The sequence below is a fragment of the Perca flavescens genome, chromosome 14 (genome assembly GCF_004354835.1).
Source record: "Perca flavescens isolate YP-PL-M2 chromosome 14, PFLA_1.0, whole genome shotgun sequence".
In the NCBI taxonomy this organism is placed as follows: Eukaryota; Metazoa; Chordata; class Actinopteri; order Perciformes; family Percidae; genus Perca; species Perca flavescens.
In genome coordinates this window covers 17,506,316-17,524,446 of record NC_041344.1, presented here as the reverse complement: position 1 = coordinate 17,524,446, position 18,131 = coordinate 17,506,316, and the positions used below count along the sequence as shown (strand labels likewise).

The window sequence follows — 18,131 nt, the reverse complement described above, 5'->3', positions numbered from 1 at the left end:
TAGCTGTATGATGTTTAAAAGGGCTCAAACCAAACAGGTTTTAGGAAGCTCATATTTAAAGCCAAATATGACATCTTGCTTTAGCCACAGTGGCTGTGTGATTCACCGGTCTCTCTGCTAACTCTGCAGGTGACCGCTGACTTGTTAATGTTACCTGAAACAGAGTGTTCCCAGGTATTTTCGGCCAGGCTGCAGCTCAGGATCTCTCTAGGCCTGCAGTCAGTTGGTGCTGTTTCAGCTCTCCCGTCTCATCTTTGGGTTTGGTTAGGTTGCTTTAGTTTATTCATCTCTATGCTTTGTCTGCACCTTACAACACACACACACACACACACACACACACACACACACACACACACACACACACACACACACACACACACACACACACACACACACATCCACACCCCCCATCTTCTTAAAGTACCCATATTATGAAAAAAAAATCACTTTTTCTGGGATTTAGGGTGTTATTTTGTGTCTCGGGTGCTTCCACACACAGACAAACTTGGAAAAAAAAACATCCGTGCTGTTTTGAGTTAGATACGGGTTTCTGAATGTCTTCTGCCTTCAGTCTCCGGGTGAGCTGTTCAAAATCTGCAGGGTTTTCTACGTCAGTAGCCGAGATAAGGTGGCTAACCATAGCACACACAAGTTCCCTATAATCTACAAAAAAACTACTTACGTCTCTGTTCTGCAGCCCTCGTTCAGAAGAAGTCTCCCGGCTAATCCTGTCTTGTAACTGACCGAAGTTGGAGAAACTGTCTACGGAAACAGCTAGCTAGCTGATATATGATCCTTACCTAGCTACTGCGTGTGTGCGAGTACCAACAAAGATGATACAGAAGTTAGATGTCTCACTCTGTAGCTAAAGCAGAGACTAAACACACAGGGTAAAAAGAGGAGCTGCAGCAATGTGCAAAAATATGGTGTTTTTTGAAAATCAAACCATGTAAACCTATTCTGGTACAACCTCAAAATACAATTATGAACCTGAAAATGAGCAGAATATGAGCACTTTAAACATGCGGTATACTCGCCGCAGCCGACCTGTCGCACGCAAATGTGACGTCATGGGAGCGCCGTAACTATTTATACCTGCGTGGTGGTCGCGACGCTAGTTGCAGTCTTCTCCTGAACAGAGGTGTTGCTGATGAGCAAAGGCTACCGACTTTGCTATTTCTACGGACCAAAAGAAGAAAAGGTAAACAACGGCAGAACTGGCAGCAGCAATGACGTAAATGCTTCGATTTGATTGGATGACCTACTTCGTCGGATCAAGCCTTTCATTCGCCATAAAAGATCTCATCTTAACCCAGTAAGTTTACAAGAGAGACTTACAGTCACTCTGAGAGTCCTGGCACGAACTCTGGTCACACACTTAAAATCCTGGCGCGCCAGTGAGATCTACGTAATTTTGAAGTGACATTGGCGCATGACAGGTCGGCGGCGGCAACTGTAAAAAGGCCTTTTATTAATCCTTTAATTTTGTCTAATTTGAATGATTTGACTTAATAAAGTATATTTTTGTAAAACTTTATCATGGTGTGGCTCCTATTTGTTGTGGCCTAATAGCCAGGTCATAACACACAGAGTGTGAGGGGAATTTATGATATAATAAATAGCTATAATCAAGTTTTGAGTCATTGTCCACAGTAAGTACAATACGGCTAAATGCCCATTAAGTAATTGTCACATTTTATTTACCGACTAAGCGCAAACCGGTTGGATTTGGCGTAGGAAACTTTTATTAAAAAAGACAATAGGCCATCAGGAAAGTTGGCCTGATGGACACTTTGAGACGTGCCGTAGGCTACAGGCACTTCCCCACAATGCACTGGGGAGATAACCACAGCCTCTGATAGGCGGGAGGAAAACGGAAGCCATTAATCACAGGCTGACCTTTCTCCAAGTTTGTAAACAGGCCTTTCAGCAACATAAACCCAAACAGCAAACCTCTTCAAGCCTTTCAGGTGATTTATTGAACCACCACAAAGTTTTCTTTTTATAGGTTGACTGTAACGTCTATTGCCAAGGTGAAAATCAATGGATCGTTGTGCTCGTTGTCAGTGTAAGAGCTATTAAGCAACCAACGCTATTTCATAATGTATTTGTAGGACAGGACTGATTTTCTTTATTAAGCTCAACTATACAACCATAAATTGAGAGGTCTATGGGTTTACAGCTGTTTGTGTCGACGCCCGTGTGAAAGAGCTCAGCTGCCTTCCCTACGACGCACAGCTGCACGTTAAACAAACAAGCACCCTCTGTGGATCAACTCTTTTGTCTTGTCAGACACTTTCGTTGGGGAAAAAGCAGAAGGGAACATGGAGCATGTGACTAAAGGTCAGGATCCTGACACCAGTGTAGTGAAATAAGAGATGGTGATGGTGGAGATGAATTGCACTGATTTTAGACATCAGAAAAAAATCATTTGCACCGCAGAGCATGTAGAAAAAGGTTTTCTAAAGGGCGTCGTTGCTCTAGAGGGAGTAGTAGAAGCAGCAGAAAAAAAACTAATTATAAAAGAACTACGAGAATTGGCTTTTAGTCATTATGCAGCACAGCCATTGCAGTTTTATGCAGTATGTATGTATGTATGTATGTACTGTATTTGTGTATGTGTGTATGTATGTATGTACTGTATGTATGTATGTATGTATGTAATGTATGTATGTATGTACTGTATGTACAGTATGTACTGTATGTATGTACAGTGTGTATGTATGTATGATTTAGAATTTCTATAACTTTAATACCCCTTTTTTTTTACAAAAGTATAAATATTGCAATACTTTCATCAGTGGGCCATGAATCACCATTGTGTTACCTCCTTCAGTGACATTGGACATTTATTTGAATGAAAATCTTCGCGATTACAGCTTCAATCCTTTAAACATTACAAGCCTGTAGCTATTCCAAAACATTTCATTGTTTGCTAGCTAAAAAGTAAGTTAGTTAACCTGTAGCTATTCCTCGACAAAACAAAATAAAACATTACATTGTTTGCGAGTTAGTGAATTCATAATGTCACACAAGAGTTGCAACCTGTTGCATATTGGATTCAGTTTGAAATTCTTCCACTTACGTACAGAGCATTACACGGTCAGGCTCCTGCATATGGCTGAGCCACTTCACCCATATTTGTCAACTCACTCACTTCTAACGTGAAATTTACTGTCTGTTCCACACATCTGGCTTAAGACCCGAGGGGATCGAGCTTTAGAGACCTTAGCACCTCAACTATGGAATCCTCTGGAATGACAGACTGTAAGGGAGGATACAGTCTGTTGTTTATGTGGATTGTTTTAAAAAATAGATAAAGCCGTGTTTAGACATTTAGGCATTTGGTTGACCTGTCTGCACCTGCACGTTCAATATTATAAATATATATTTATACTTACTTTTACTTACATAGTAAAATTTTAGCTCTGCTGTTTTTAGCTTATAAAGTTGATATGTTTGCCTATACAGCAGACATGTAGCAACATTAGCATTCATTGGGAGTTGTGTTTGTGTCCATCTCACAAATATTATTCCAATAGTTATTTTCCTTTCAGCTCTGATTTTGGTCTCCACCTATCTTTGTGGGGGGGAAACCTGGCTCTTCTGTGTTTACCAGCTGGTGGCTCTGCCATTTGGGCAAATAGTGCACAGTTGGTTTATCAGAGGTTTTTGCTGATAACGGTAGCCTGCTGCTGCTGAAAACAAGGATGATGAGAGAAGTGAGCATGAAACAAAATAGTAAAATTGTGAGTCTTAAAACCAAAACAGAGAGATAAAAGACGCTAAAGCGCTCTGCAGAGCTGAGGGGAACTGCAGAGTCGGGTGATAATGATCTGTGTTGTCATTATGAGCGAAACATTCCTCTTTCCTTCATTCCATTGTTAACATAAAAAAAGGATTAAATAGCTATAAAGTATGCAAGTATATTTCATGAGGGGAAAGGAAAGGAGCATGGTTTTAAAGCAAGAGGTTACATAGACAAACCTCTCACCTATTCACCACAGTGTGCCAACAGGGAAAAAGGTGAGCATGTGCCGAGACGTTAAAGCAGCAGGAAATAAAGAGAATTAGGTGAAGGATAAGGAGATGAGGAAGGGGATGAGAGGAATTTCCTTGAAGCAGGAGCCGGTGGGAGAGCAGTTTCTTACTCTCCCCTTGGGTGTTCCTGTCAGGGCTCCAGGGAAGCAGACATAATTTACTTAATTGGCTTTCACTGTTACACATATAAGACAAAGTAAAAAATATCTCAGAGATTTTTCACCTCTCTAGGCCAAAGGTAGCATGGACTTTCCTTCGCTGTATCAGCAAATTAAGTATTTTTTCCTCTCAGTACTTTGCTCCAGTCACATATTTTCAAGTACATGCACAAATCACAGTAAAGGGACAAATATAGACTTTGATCTGCATGAAATCAATCAATTAAAGAGATGAATCCTATTTGAGACGGTAAAGAACTACTTGAAACATGAAATTCTACATCACAATTTCTTGACTATGCCCTGTTACTCTCATTATAGCGTGTTGTGGCTTGCTAATTGTTTTACATCACCTAAACAGTCTGAGTAATTCATACATAAATCACATGACAGCTGCTCTCCCCACTCTCTCAAAACAGGGGGTGAGTGACTCTCTTCCCCACATTCTCCGGACGACTGACTCTGTTCATTTCTTTAACCTACCGACCCACTAGACTCCTTCTGACTGGGCAAAATCAGTGTGCTTTAACCTTTGTGTGTACTAGGAGCTTAAACCAGTGCGTGCTTGTACAAGGCAACATGCCAGTACGAAAACCGCATGAGCATAGAATAAAGCCGAATCTGTAGAAACAAAAATCTGGAGTTCCCACATAAACTAGAGTGGATTAGGCTTTCTGACAAACTTATCTGAATGATGAATTGAAGATCTAAGAGTCACTGCTTTTTGTAGAGAGTTCAAAATCACTATTGGCTAAGACCTGTGATATGCTGTTATCGATGAGTTTCATGTAAACATTGCACATTTTAACCACTGTCAGCACTGATAGTAAGCCTGCTAAAGGCAAATGCCACTTAATTATGATTTCATGTGTGCTAGTTGTATAAGTCAAGACAGTTTAGTCATATTTGAAAATTAAAAAACTTTATGTTATTTTCTTTCTGTGAAGTTCTCATGGTGTTGACAGACAGGGCTTTGATTTGCTAAAATATAACCCACCTATATTGATAAAGGATTTTTTTTGACATTTTCGTAAATATGCTCATTCGCTTTCTTGCCGAGAGTTTCATGAGAAGATCAATACCACTCTAAGGTGTGTCCATCTAATATACAGCTAAAGCCAGGAGCTGGTAAGCTTAGCTAAGCATAAAGACTGGAAACAGCTACCCTACAAAATCCCTGGAGTCTTGTGTTAGCCTACCTGTGAGGTTGCAATGGAACCAGAAGAGCTGTGCCCCCCTGTTTCCAGTCTTTACCTCTTAACCTTAGCTAAATGCCTGCTGCTATTGAGCTTCAGATTTAATGCTCGGCAAAAAAGCAAAGCTTTTTTAAAATGTCAAACTGTTCCTTTAGAAAAAGTATATACTTGATTGAATGCCCTTACAGTAATCAAGTTTAAGTCTGCTAGCCTCCATTTTGCATTTTAAATATTCAACAGGGAGAGGATGCCAACAGAACAGATAGTCTACTGTACCTGTGCTCATTTATTGCAGACCTTATTAAAAGCAAAGCATTTCTTCATTCAAGGACGTGCTGATGTTAGAAGAGAGCATATAAAGAGTAGATCTTGGGGGGAAACAACAGAAAATGTAGTTCCTACAGTGCTTTTCTGAGGGTGACCTTGTTCCCTTGGTGTATGTCTAGGAGCATGGTACACATCCTGTACAGACACAGCAACCTTTTTTACAAGAACTGTGTGAACCATGTCTGTCTCACACTCAATGGTGTGCACAGACTTTGTAAAGGGCAAAGATCAAATAAATTAAATGAAGAGGCCTGTCTTCCACACATACTGCAGTGTGCATCAGCAAAGCAATAAGGGGGCAGCAATGGTAGAAGAAACATTATGTAAGGAAAAATGAAGCGTGCAAATGTCCATCACAAAGCTGCTATGGGTGAAAAAAGTTTGTTGTGTGCCATTAGTGTGCCTCTACAGTAAACGTGACCCCACCAAAGGAGCATGTGCCTTGTGCCAACCAGTTGTGCACTTGAGTGTCCCAAGTGCCCCTTTTGCGTTAATTAAAAGAAGCACAAAAGTGTCCCAAACATACCCTGGTTTCAAATGCTTCAAAAAAAGAGCACTTCTTCACTCAGAGCAATGTCACAACTTACACTGTACTCGAGAGAGATGGTCATCTCATGGCATTCGCTGTACTATTAACCTGTGTTGACTCAAAAGAGTAAAGATAGATTAGATTAGTTCTGACTTTAGCAAATAAGGTACATACTGTGAGGTCTGTTGATCTGGCAGTGTGCCCAATATTTGCAAAAGATACCCTTATCTCATGGTTTTATTTATTGCAAATTTGTATTTTACTCCATCGTAACAATGGTCAGGACATACTTCTACTACAAGGGGTAACGACAGAGATGTGGGTTGTTACTCTTAAAGGTAACACCCACCAGATTTTCTTTTTTTGAAGGTGGTTTAAACAGCGACAATGCATCCTAATGCATTCATAAATTCATCACACCTTTAGCATATAACGTATTCTACAAAGTTCCTGCAGCTATCAGATGTGATGGAGTAAATGTACGGTGGAAATAAAGTGGAGTGAAAAAGCAGAATTAATGAATCTCACAAAATAAAAATACTGACTAATACTTTAAAACTATGATGCAGTACTTGAGTAAATGTATTTTCCACATCTTGGTGATACATTGCCTACCCTGGCACAAGTAGCCTACAGTAACCATCTCAACCAATGTCCCCTTATTCACACACACACACACACACACACACACACACACACACACACACACACACACACACACACACACACACACACACACACACACACACACACACACACACACACACACACACACCTCCACAGCAGTAATCCCACCAGGTTGTTGGGTTCTATGAGGGTCAGCGTTTGCCGGGTGCCTCTTTATTTGGGCCTGCTTACTTTTGGGCACAGTCATCGTATGGCCTCTGTCGACAGGGATAACGTTCATTGGGGTCGGATTGGCGTCCGCCTCACTGGCTCCATTCACTGGGCCAGGCACAATCATTTAGAACTGGCAGACCTAACACCTAACCTACAGAGCCGGGCCAGCCCAGTCAGCAAATACAACCCTTCCCCCCTCACCCCTTCAGTTATCAGAGAGGAGGGGGAGTTAAATGAGAGAAAGGGTGAGAAAAGAAAGAGAAGTTAGAGCAGAGGTGTAATGGAGGAGTGAGTGGGAGACTTGAGTGAGCAGCTCCAGCATTTTGGTTTCATAGGAAAAAAAAGGGACATAAAGATCAGAGAGACAGAGTGTGTGTGTGTGTGTGTGTGTGTGTGTTTTGATTGTTTGACCCTGATGGCAGACTACTGATTTGTCACTGAACTCAGATGTTTGTGACCCCTAGATGTGACTACAGACGCAAACTTCCACCTCCCACCCATGGGCCTCTAAATGGTCAAACATGGCATGTGCATAAATCATGTTATTGCCTAAGTAAAGCAAGACAAAAAATGCAGCCAGAAAACATTCACTTTGTGTACATGAGGTTTTACTATTGTATAATCTAATGTACAAAAAAAGCAGTATTATGGTTACAAGTATTTTTTTTTCTGTGACATTATATGATTTACAATTACTCCTGAACGTATCATCTTGGTGCCAGTGTTCTGACGGAAGTTAGAGTAACTGGAGGGTGAAAGGTTATATGACGCCACTGACGGGCGACTAAAGGAAACGTGCCGTTTCCCACATTTGGGATAGTGTAAGAACACAACTCATAAAAATATATAACATAGGTATGGTCGTTTTTGGACATTTTAAAGCAGAAATGTTACATATTGTACCTTTAACAGAAATAAAAGAGGCTTTTCTAATGGTTGCATTTGATGTGTTATGATTTTGTATCAGCTGGCCTCTGCTGCTCTCTTGTGGTGCAGCTGATAGGTTGTCTTCTATGAGTTAGGACTAAGAAGGCCATTTATCTTTATGCTGCAGTATATTTGTCTTTTCTTGTTTGTCATAGCAATGTGAGACTGAGTGCAGTCATTCACTGTAATACATAAAGAAAACACTTTAAAAAAGGAACTTGCTTAGTTCCTAGTTACACTAAGTGTCATTGACCTTATAAGTTGAATGTCATTTAGTTTATAATTATATATATATAGTTAATACATATTTCACAATCACAACCCTATTATCATAATTCACGTTTGTGAAACGTGGTGAAAATGGCATCTGTGTTTATTTAGCTAAGGTAAATATAAGCTATCCTTCATATGGTACTGTTTCCATGTAGAACCTGCTGAACCGGTTCAATTCCTGACAGCTAGTTTCTCTCTGTATGTGGTGTTACCAAAACATTTAAATGGATACATACCATTAAATTATGACATGCTGATCATGCTGATATGAGTCGATATGTAGAGTAGATATATAGAGTAGCCCAAATTTGATGGACAACATAAAGAGGTATAAAAGCTCTTCAAATACTCATATTATCTTAAAACAAAACAATATAATAAGTGATTTTACATTTTATGTGCATTTATTTTTTAACCAATGGTGCAATGAATAATCTTATCAACCTATCTCTGTGAATCAGCCTTTTCTGACATGAACCTTATCAGGAACAAACAGAACACGCCTTACTTACTGATGAACATCTACAAGACTCAATCAGAGTTGCAGTGTCAAGTTTTACCCCAGATTACAGTACACTTGTGACCAGCATGCAATGCCAGGCTTCCCACTAACAGAGCTTTACAGACGTTTTTTTTTGAAACATCATGGGGACTTTAAACTCTAATATTGTTGTACAAAAATGTTTAACATATTTTGTTCAGAAAGTTGACAGATGTGATCATTGGTTGTAAATGTTACAGATGTGTACGATGACATGATTTGTTTAAAAATGTGATAGTTAATGATTTCTTAAAACAGAAGTGATAGTTTGTATTAGGTGACAGAGGTCATGATTTTTTCAAAATGTTAGCTGTGTAATTAGTACAAGTGTGACATGATTTGCTTAAAAATGTGACAGAGAATTAATGATTTCTTAAAAGAAATGCTACAGAAGTGATAATTTGTATAAATATGGGACAAGTGTGTTCATACAAAACTGTGGTATTTAGGAAATTTGTATCAAACAAGTAGCCTTTCGTATTACTCAGTACCCCTGAGGTAGCTCTGAGTTTGAAAGGGGTGTTTGTGACCCATAGCTGGTTTACTACTATGAAAAGTGAATTTTGATGGCGCTGTAACCATTAGGCAAATACGCAGGAGCTCGGCTCCTTTAAATGGATCATACCATTAATGACAGAAGGGGGAATGTTATTAGCCATTTTCACAACATGATGGTATTTCGCTGATATCTGATGCAAATAAGGTGGGTATTATAATTTTAAATTACACGTTATTGTTTAATCTCAATGACCGACATATCATAAAATGATAGCAACCTGGAACGTAACTTCTAACGTTGAGCGATCCAGGAAATCCCTGTATTTACAAACACACTTAGCTAGCGCTGTGCTTGTATCCAGCAGGGAGCTAATGAGGTATTACACGACAGCGTAAAGACGCTTTAAGAAGATTTTCCTGTCAATTTGGTGAGACAGTGAAGCGGATCAGACATGTTTGCGACTACGACGAGTGACAACCACCGTGACGGCCCTGAAAGTGATGCAAAGCAGCCTCAGACCACCGCAACAACTGAATACTGCGCAAAGTTGCAGCAGTGGATGTGGCAGTACTACTGGGGGTATGTCTATGATGCCAACTGGCAGAGCTGGCTGGCTCTGTCAGCATTCCCTTACCCTCTTCCGTGCGGAATCCCTCCGCCTGGGACAGGCGCTCAGACACCAGGTACACCTGCATCGTCCTCTGTCGGTGGGCAGCAGGCTTTTGACACGCTAAACCGGTACAGTTACCCCTATCCCCTCAGTTTCCAGGCATCCCCCCCTCATCCAGGTGGTGCCCACACGGGGCAGACCTCAGCTAACGTTACTGATGCCCGGCCAGCCCAGCAGCAGAATGGGAATCCACCTCAGGCAGGTATGGATCAGTTTGACAGTGAGCTGCTCTAATAGTCAAAGGCCTACTTCATCAGAAATGCTGTTTAGCCTGCAGTTATGCGTAGGCTTTCTATTGTATAAGCTAGGTCATGAGTCTGATGGGAAGCAGGCTTAAGAATATTGCTCTATGGAAACAAGCGTATACGCTTGAATCATTCAAGGGCTTTTCTCAGTGCTCTGTTAACCTCCTGAAGTTCAGTTGATATTTAGGATAATTTATTTGAGTGTATAAATTAGACCGGCTAATGTATCCCATAAAAAAGTATTCTCTCAGTATACTTGTCTTTTCATCTGCTTCATACAGGACGGGAGTACACCATCCCCTCTCCTCTCCAGAGGTTCCTAGCTGAGACAGTGGACTTCTTTTTACTGTTTTGTGTGAAGGCCACCATCGTGCTGTGGATCATGCATCTGAGTGGTATGAAGTGAGTGAAACTATTAAACACTTTTCAGTGGAAACTAATATTTCCAATTAAGACACACACACAAAAGAAAACTAATTTAAACTGGTCAAACCAGGCACTGGTGTAGCTGTGTGTTATGCAAAATACAGTATTTGCATGACCAAATAGTTCATTGCTTGCATCTTTGCTTTAATGCCAAGCTATTTCAACCCCCCCTCCAGATTCATCCTCACACAGGCATACTATCTCTTCTCTTTTAAAGGGACATTGCCAAATTCATTACCCACTTCATTGTGGAGGAGATAGATGAGAACACGTCCATGGAGGACCTGCAGAAGATGTTGGCTGTAGCTCTGGTCTACAGGGTGCTAGTTTGCGTCTATGAGGTGAGTCATACTTTGCACTGCCTTGACAAAGGTAATATAGATACAGTATGCAATCTTTTAGCTATTGATGATTAAATTAAATATTATTAAATCGCATGTCAAGCTGTGTAGTTCATGTTTATACCAAAATTGGGTATTACAATACTTGATAGTTCATAAAATTAAATTCACATTGATCGATTACAACATTTAGTAACAAGTCTACAGGGATGGAATAAATGAGTATTTAAAACCAATATCTTCTTAATATAATGCTGCATACAAGGGTTTCTAATCTGAATGGAATGACTCAAACCAGATGACTTCTTAACACACCATTTGTATTTGTAGTTAAAGATATATATACACGTACATACACACAATTTTGTCCATTCACATTTGGTATGAGTTGCCTCATTGCTACATGCTCTTGTTTAATGAGAAGGAGAGCTATGTACAGTCAAGAGTTCTTTTACAACACAACATTACGTCCCTCAGAGGAAAGTGATGCAACGTTGCATTCAAGGTTGCCTGAGATGGAGACATGTATTGCGTCTCTTGTTCGACGTCTGCATTAGTGGCTTGTTTTCCCAGGTGGGAACCAGCCCTGGGACATTCAGGCACCTCTGCTCAGTCTAATGCCATCTGGCAGGTTTCCTTCCTTTTTTGTGTAAACCTTAAAATGTATTTCTGGCCTTTTTTTTTTTTTATGAGTTCTGACCTTAACTGTACAGCACAATTTATGAGCATGGTCAGGAGCCCACAGGGTATTGACAATGTGCATCTCTTTATTAGGAAACAAAGAGATTGCATTCAGTGATAAACTGTGTACACTTTGCTATTCAAAGCATGTGGCTGGCTGATTTTATGTACCTATGTTTTCCTTGTATTCTTATGTCTTCTGTTTATCGTATTTCAATTTATTGTGAAGCACTTTGGGATTTTTATCCTTTTTATCCTAATACTTTACTAACTTACTTTTGTCCTTCTTGTGCAATCAGACCATCTGTATTTGGGGAGCTGGTGGTGCTACACCAGGGAAGTTCCTGCTCGGCCTGCGGGTGGTGACGTGTGACACATCCACTCTGGTCCGACCCAACAGAGTCCTTATAGTCCCAGCTTCTAATGTTTCCCTCTCTGCGTGAGTGATCATATACTGGATAAATTACTTTTTGATTTGACTGTCCAAGTTGGAATCTATTGTGGTATCTAAATCACAAACCAATGTCTCTAGTAGTTTTGAGTGCCTGTAGAGCATCTGTGTTGGAATTCTCAATTGAACCTCTTCTTTTGTCTCGTCTCTTTTGTCTTAACTTCCACAGCTCTACAGTGCGGGCTCTTAATAAGAACTTCTCCATCGCCTTCCTCTTTCCCGTCTTCATCACTCTCCTCTTCTTCCAGCACAACAGGACTGTGTATGACATTGTGGCAGGGACCATTGTTGTCCAGCGCAGAGGGGGCAGATAGCCTCTCCTCAGGCAGCAGACTCTTTTACTGTATACTTGACAAAGTAATGGCAAAGCGCTACAGACCTGTGTGCGCTAAGTGTCTTAAATTTAAACCAGTCACAAATGAACTAATGTTGAAAAAAGCAACGCATTGGCCCATTTCTTCACTGGATCAAACAAGGACTTAAACTGCAAATTATGTCAGGCTTATTTGTATCTATTCTTTGGGCCTATAGATATTAATGCTGCGTTCCAGGCAACCCGTAACTCGTGTTTTCACAACCTTCTACCCGTGAAAGTGCCTTGGAACGGCAGTCAAACCCGTAACTTACTACTTGTGAACTCGTACCAGATCGTTGTACTCCCAGTTACAGTTTTTGACGTCACACACACATAAACAACAATGGCGACCCCCGTTGATGCTGTACAGGCGCCGTTTATTAACAGTGATAAGCAGAAATAAATAGACATAAATAGGCAACGTAAAGTAACCTGATAGCTAACGTCAACTAGCTAACGTCAACATTAGGTAGCCACTAGCTAGCTAGCTAGAAGGGTTTGTGGTGACTTTGCCTGGAACTCTACCAAGTCGTGAGTCATGACTTGAAGTCGTAACTTACGGGCTAAAAACTGTGTCTGGAACGCAGCATAAGATGAAGAATTGTTTTTAAATTAGAAATAACGATAACTTTTCTCCCTGGTGAATGAGGTTCACACAAGACAAATTGTGTTTGAATTTCCTGCTCATATTTTCTATCTTCAGACTTGTAATTCTTGTAACTCAGGGCAACTGTTTTGCATCAAAAAACCACTGATTGTCTGAACTGCACTATTGAATGCCGCTGCTCATGTCAGATTTAAAGGTGCTGTAGGTAGGATTGTGAAGATCCAGGATTTAGCTAAAAATGTTTAACATTGACAACTTCTCAGTCCCTCCCCCCTTTCTGCTAAAGCCCAAAATGGTCTCCTAAGCCCCTCACCCCACAAGGGAGAATGAATGTGTGTGCAGGAGCAGTAATTGACACACAGTTAGACACCCCCCCCCTGGCCCTGATTGGAGCATCTGAACAGGGAGCTGTGGATTTTTGCAAATCTCGCTACAGGCTGTAGGTGGTGCCAGAGGAGCCAGATTTTTTTTTTTTTAAATGACCTGCTTCATGTAGTTCTACTGGAACATTTTGAACAGTTTCAGCAAATATGACAGAAAGTTAGTTTTATAAGTCTTACCTCCTGCACCTTTAAACTCATGCATAATGTAAAACTCTTCTGGTATCAAAGATCATTAATGATTTATTCACATGTTATAATGTTGGCTTAGCAGTCCAGTTTATGGTTTACTTAAATCCCCAGTATGGCTACTTATTAAAGCGTAACTCTCGCCAAAATGCAACCTAGTGTCTTTTTGTGACTATACCCAAGTCAAACTTTTGTTTTGCCCCCAACAGGGGCTCTACACATGAACTCCAGCATTGAGAACATTGTTTGTGTACACAGAGTTTACTAAAAAGAGGTTTTGAACAACTCACTTTAGCAGTGGTTTACGCTATCCGCCATCTAGCCAGTCACAAAGTCGATCTCCGAATGCGAATGAACGGACTCCATAGGAGGAAATGTCACTCTTATGTGAGGCTCCTTTTTCAACTACAAGGTCAATATTGGTTTTCACTAACGACAAAACAACAAAATATCCGTGCATTTATATGGAACTAAGCTTTAGGAGCCTTCCATCTTTACTCTCCTCCCTGTTACGTTGCATTCAGAGATCGACTCTTTTTGACTGGCAAAATGGCGGCGACCGGAAATACCAACCGCTAAAGTGAGCTGTTCGAAACCTTTCTTTTTAGTAAACTCTGTGTACACAAACAATGTTCTCAATGCTGGAGTTCATGTGTAGAGCCCCTGGTGATCAATTTTCTTTGTCTCATGCCTGGGCGATAGAGCTACCGTGCTATAGAAAAAACAGGATTAAAGGGATTCATTTTTACTTAAAGACCTGTAAAGGACATTACACTCTCTGGTACCACAGGCTTGTGGTGTGCACCTTTATGTCAACATATCTCTTTTAACCTTTAAACTGAAGTACAGACCAACTTCCAATCAAGAACTATGACAAAAGTCATCCAAACTAACCAAACTGTACAATAAAGACGTCATCAAATCTACAGTAGGAATAATGTTGGCTGTTTGCATTGATTTCCTGGGTGTTCATTTGGATGTAAAATACAGAACTCTTACATCTTTAACATGACTGTTCTCCACAGTTGCTACAGCACTTGTTGCCACATGGGGGCGACATTAGGCAACACAGCTCAATACATGTGGCCCAGATACAGTAGATGGAAATAGACTGTAGTTACTGTTTTTGCACATAATCTTTATGGAATGGCCTGTGTTTTCTTAACTGATGAATACATAACTGAGGCCAAAAACATATTCTAACTTGCACAAATATATTTCTGCAGTACCTGACTTCCTGTTTGTCACTTCACAGGTACAGCAGCAGCTAATGATGCAAACACATGATTAAAGATCTTTAATAATGTTACTCACATGGCAAGCAAGCAGTCATTCAGAGACAATTTATGTAGGTAATATGAACTAATGCATTTTTTCATTTACACTTTTTTTTTTTTCCCCCCCAAAGTGCTACAGAGTCGTGTTCTTGTAAGATTAGCCCGGGGGCATATTTTGTCTTACGGCCCCAGTTAAAAAACGTTCGTTTGGCTCTCCTCAGTATTGGTAGGTTTTTAAATGGCAACCATTACTCCTAATTAATTAGTGATAATCACCAGTCTCTTGGCAACTTTTAGATCCAACAAGCACACAAATGAAACAAAAGACACAAATCAAAGCCACCATTCAAACTTAACCAGCTCCTGTCTTTTTTGTTGTTGTTGTTTGCATGTTGTTGTTGTGGCAGCCTTGTTTTTGTCATCTGTACATCTGTCTTTGGTGCCACCTTTTATCTAATTCCTTCCAAACTGTGGCCTTTAGGGATCGGTGGTTCGTCTCGGAGCTTGCACCCACACCCGCACCCACATGTGTGGCCTGATGCCAATGAGGAGTGGTAGAACGTTATGTAAATGCAGTGTCTGAATTATAAATGTGTAACACCTTCCATAAATGTTGAGCTTGTAGATGTTAGATACGAGTAAAAAAGTATTAAACTCCTTAAATGGCTTTGAGGCAGGGAGATGGAAAAAACTTTGCAAACATTTTGTCAGCCATTGTGCATGATTTTAAAAGTTCATCTCAGCATTTTGTCCTTCAGTAGCAAGTTTTTTTTTTTTGTGCTGAGACTCATGAGCTGTTCTCTGTGCCAGGGAACTGAGAGAGGCTTAGCAATAATTACGCCTCGAGTGGCTCTAATACAAATTTCACAGGGAGACCGAGAAAGCAACAGAAAACGTGAGACAGAGAAAGGGATTTAGAGAGAGACAAAAGCCCAAGAGGAAGGAAAGGATTGGAAAAGGGAGTTCAAATGAGAAAAGAGTGAAAGTGGAAAGAGTAAGTTGGGAGGGGGGGGGGTGGAATGGAGGAAGAGAGAGAGAAAGAATGAGAGGGAGCGAGTGTGAGAGGCTGAGGGACACCATGCTTGAAAATTCTCTCTGATCTTTGAGCCGTGAGACCAGAGGCGATGGAATACCCCGCAGAACTCTATTAAAATTCATCCAGCCTTTCTAAAGCTCTCAGTTATTATACAAGAGATGCCTTGCACAGCTCATCTTTCTCTGTTTGCTTTCTGTCGCATTCAGTACACACATGAACACGAATGCAAAAAAAACCAAAACACAAACAATGCCAATCTACACACACACACACAACCAAAGTTGTCTTCACGGTAGACAAAAAAACAACACTTAAAGGAACACGCCGACTTATTGGGAATTTAGCTTATTCACCGTAACCCCCAGAGTTAGACAAGTGCATACATACCCTTCTCATCTCAGTGTGTGCTGTAATGCTGTCTGACGGCTCCAGTGGCATCAGGCCAACACAACATGCAGGTGAATGGTTCCAGTAATGCTACTGCTCCGAAAAAGTGACAAAATAACACCAACATGTTCCTATTTACATGTTGTGATTTGTAGAGTGACAGCGTGTACAAAAAACAACTAACATGAGACACAGCCGTCTTCTAACTAAACAAATCGGGAACTATATTCTCAGGCGGAAGAATATAGTACTTGGGCGGAGTGATATGCTCGCAGCAAGCCTGTCTGAGAATATAGTTCCCGTTTTTTTACTGTTAGAAGATGGCTGTGTCTCATGTTACGTTGTTTTTTATACACGCTGTGACTCTACAAATCACAACATGTAAATAGGAACATATTGGTGTTATTTTGTCACTTTTGTCACAATTCGGAGCAGTAGGCTAGTTGGAACCAGTTATCTGCAGGATCTGTGCTGGGCTAAGCTAATGCTGGAGCCGTCAGACAGCGTTACAGCACGCACGGAGATGAGAAGGGTATGTATCAACTTGTCTTACTCTGGGGGTTACGGTGAATAAGCTAAATTCCCAATAAGTCGGCATGTTCCTTTAAGAACAGGTGGCAATGCTTTTGAACTTTACGTAGTAAAGTATAATATACGACTTTAGCAATTAGATTTCATCAGAGCTGGAGCACTGAAGACTTTAGGGGTTTAAAAGGCTTTTTAGTGAATATCACTCAGTCCAATTTGGGAAAATCAACATTATTTTAGTAGGATATTGTTTTGTTTGAAAGTTAAAGCTACATTCGGCCACCCGAGGGCAGCAGAAACGAGCTGTAAACACAACATTGACATAATAAAGTTGATGCAGTCAACAAGTTAGCAAATAGTTGCTCATTTACTAGTCCAGCAGATGTGGAGAAACATTAGTAGTCGTTGGGAGTCATGTCTTTACTCTCCTTTTAGCTGGTTTTGGTCTCCACCAACTCCTTAAGGAAAATATCTGCCTCTTTAGCTGCCAGAGCTCCACTCTGTTCAGCAGCTAATCTTTGTCTGTTGTTTGGTGCAGTGTACAGTGGGATTATCGGAGTTCTTTTGCAGAAAATAACTGCCTATGTCTGGCAATGATTAGACTGGTAAGAGTGGACGAACAAAGTGAAGTTCATGTTGCTGTCATGACCGCTGTGTCTTTTGTCATCATCTGTCTTTGGTGTCTCCCCTTTTTGTAATTCCTTCCAAACTTTGGCCATTAGGGATCGGTGGATCATCTCGGAGTTTGCGCCTACACCCACGTGTGAAAGAGTGGTAGAACATTATGTAAATGCATTGTCGGAATTATAAATGTGTAACATCTTCCATAAATTTAAAGCTCATAGATCTTAGATACAAGTAATAAAGTATTAAACTCCTTAAATGGCTTTGAGGCATGAAGAGGGGGAAAAAAAAACTATCCAAACATTTTGTCAGCCATTGTGCATGATTTTAAAAGTTCATAACAGCATTTTGTCTCTCAGTAGCAAGTTTTTGTGCAAAACCAGGGAGCGAAGACTCGTGCGTTTAGTTAACCAGTTGGTGTCAATAAAAAGTAAGTGAAACTGGACTAATTTGACATTTTACATGTCAATATTAACTCTAAATCACATCTGACATTCTTATGTCTACTCAGGCAAATGTGCATGGCAGCAGCTGGCTGAGCTGCAGGACCACTCTCTGATTAACAGACATACTGGTTAGTGACCGAGAATGAATAACTGCGTT

At 40.5% G+C, this 18,131-nt stretch overlaps 1 protein-coding gene across 3 annotated transcripts; it reads left to right on the top strand.

Annotated features, from left to right (window-relative positions):
- Nucleotides 1-9,447: 9,447 nt before the first annotated feature.
- fam8a1a (family with sequence similarity 8 member A1a) lies at nucleotides 9,448-12,755 on the top strand. 3 transcript variants are annotated; one of them, XM_028597900.1, is made up of 6 exons: nucleotides 9,448-9,535; nucleotides 9,693-10,203; nucleotides 10,528-10,648; nucleotides 10,890-11,013; nucleotides 11,994-12,133; nucleotides 12,315-12,755. In XM_028597900.1, the coding sequence occupies exons 2-6, from the start codon at nucleotides 9,783-9,785 to the stop codon at nucleotides 12,457-12,459; spliced, it is 951 nt and encodes a 316-aa protein (XP_028453701.1). In that variant the 5' UTR covers nucleotides 9,448-9,535; nucleotides 9,693-9,782; the 3' UTR covers nucleotides 12,460-12,755. The 3 variants fall into 3 exon arrangements, with proteins under 3 accessions (XP_028453701.1, XP_028453700.1, XP_028453699.1); XM_028597899.1 differs by having other exon boundaries at nucleotides 9,461-9,535; nucleotides 9,759-10,203; XM_028597898.1 differs by having other exon boundaries at nucleotides 9,473-9,535; nucleotides 9,696-10,203.
- The last annotated feature ends 5,376 nt before the right edge of the window (nucleotides 12,756-18,131 follow it).

What these genes read in the sequence shown, in the direction of transcription:
- fam8a1a (XM_028597900.1), top strand. Translation starts at nt 9,783, where the DNA reads ATGTTTGCGACTACGACGAGTGACAACCACCGTGACGGCCCTGAAAGT. An exon ending in TGCTAGTTTGCGTCTATGAG is followed by an intron (nt 11,014 to 11,993) that starts GTGAGTCATACT and finishes TTGTGCAATCAG; the next exon opens with ACCATCTGTATTTGGGGAGC. An exon ending in TCTAATGTTTCCCTCTCTGC is followed by an intron (nt 12,134 to 12,314) that starts GTGAGTGATCAT and finishes TAACTTCCACAG; the next exon opens with CTCTACAGTGCGGGCTCTTA.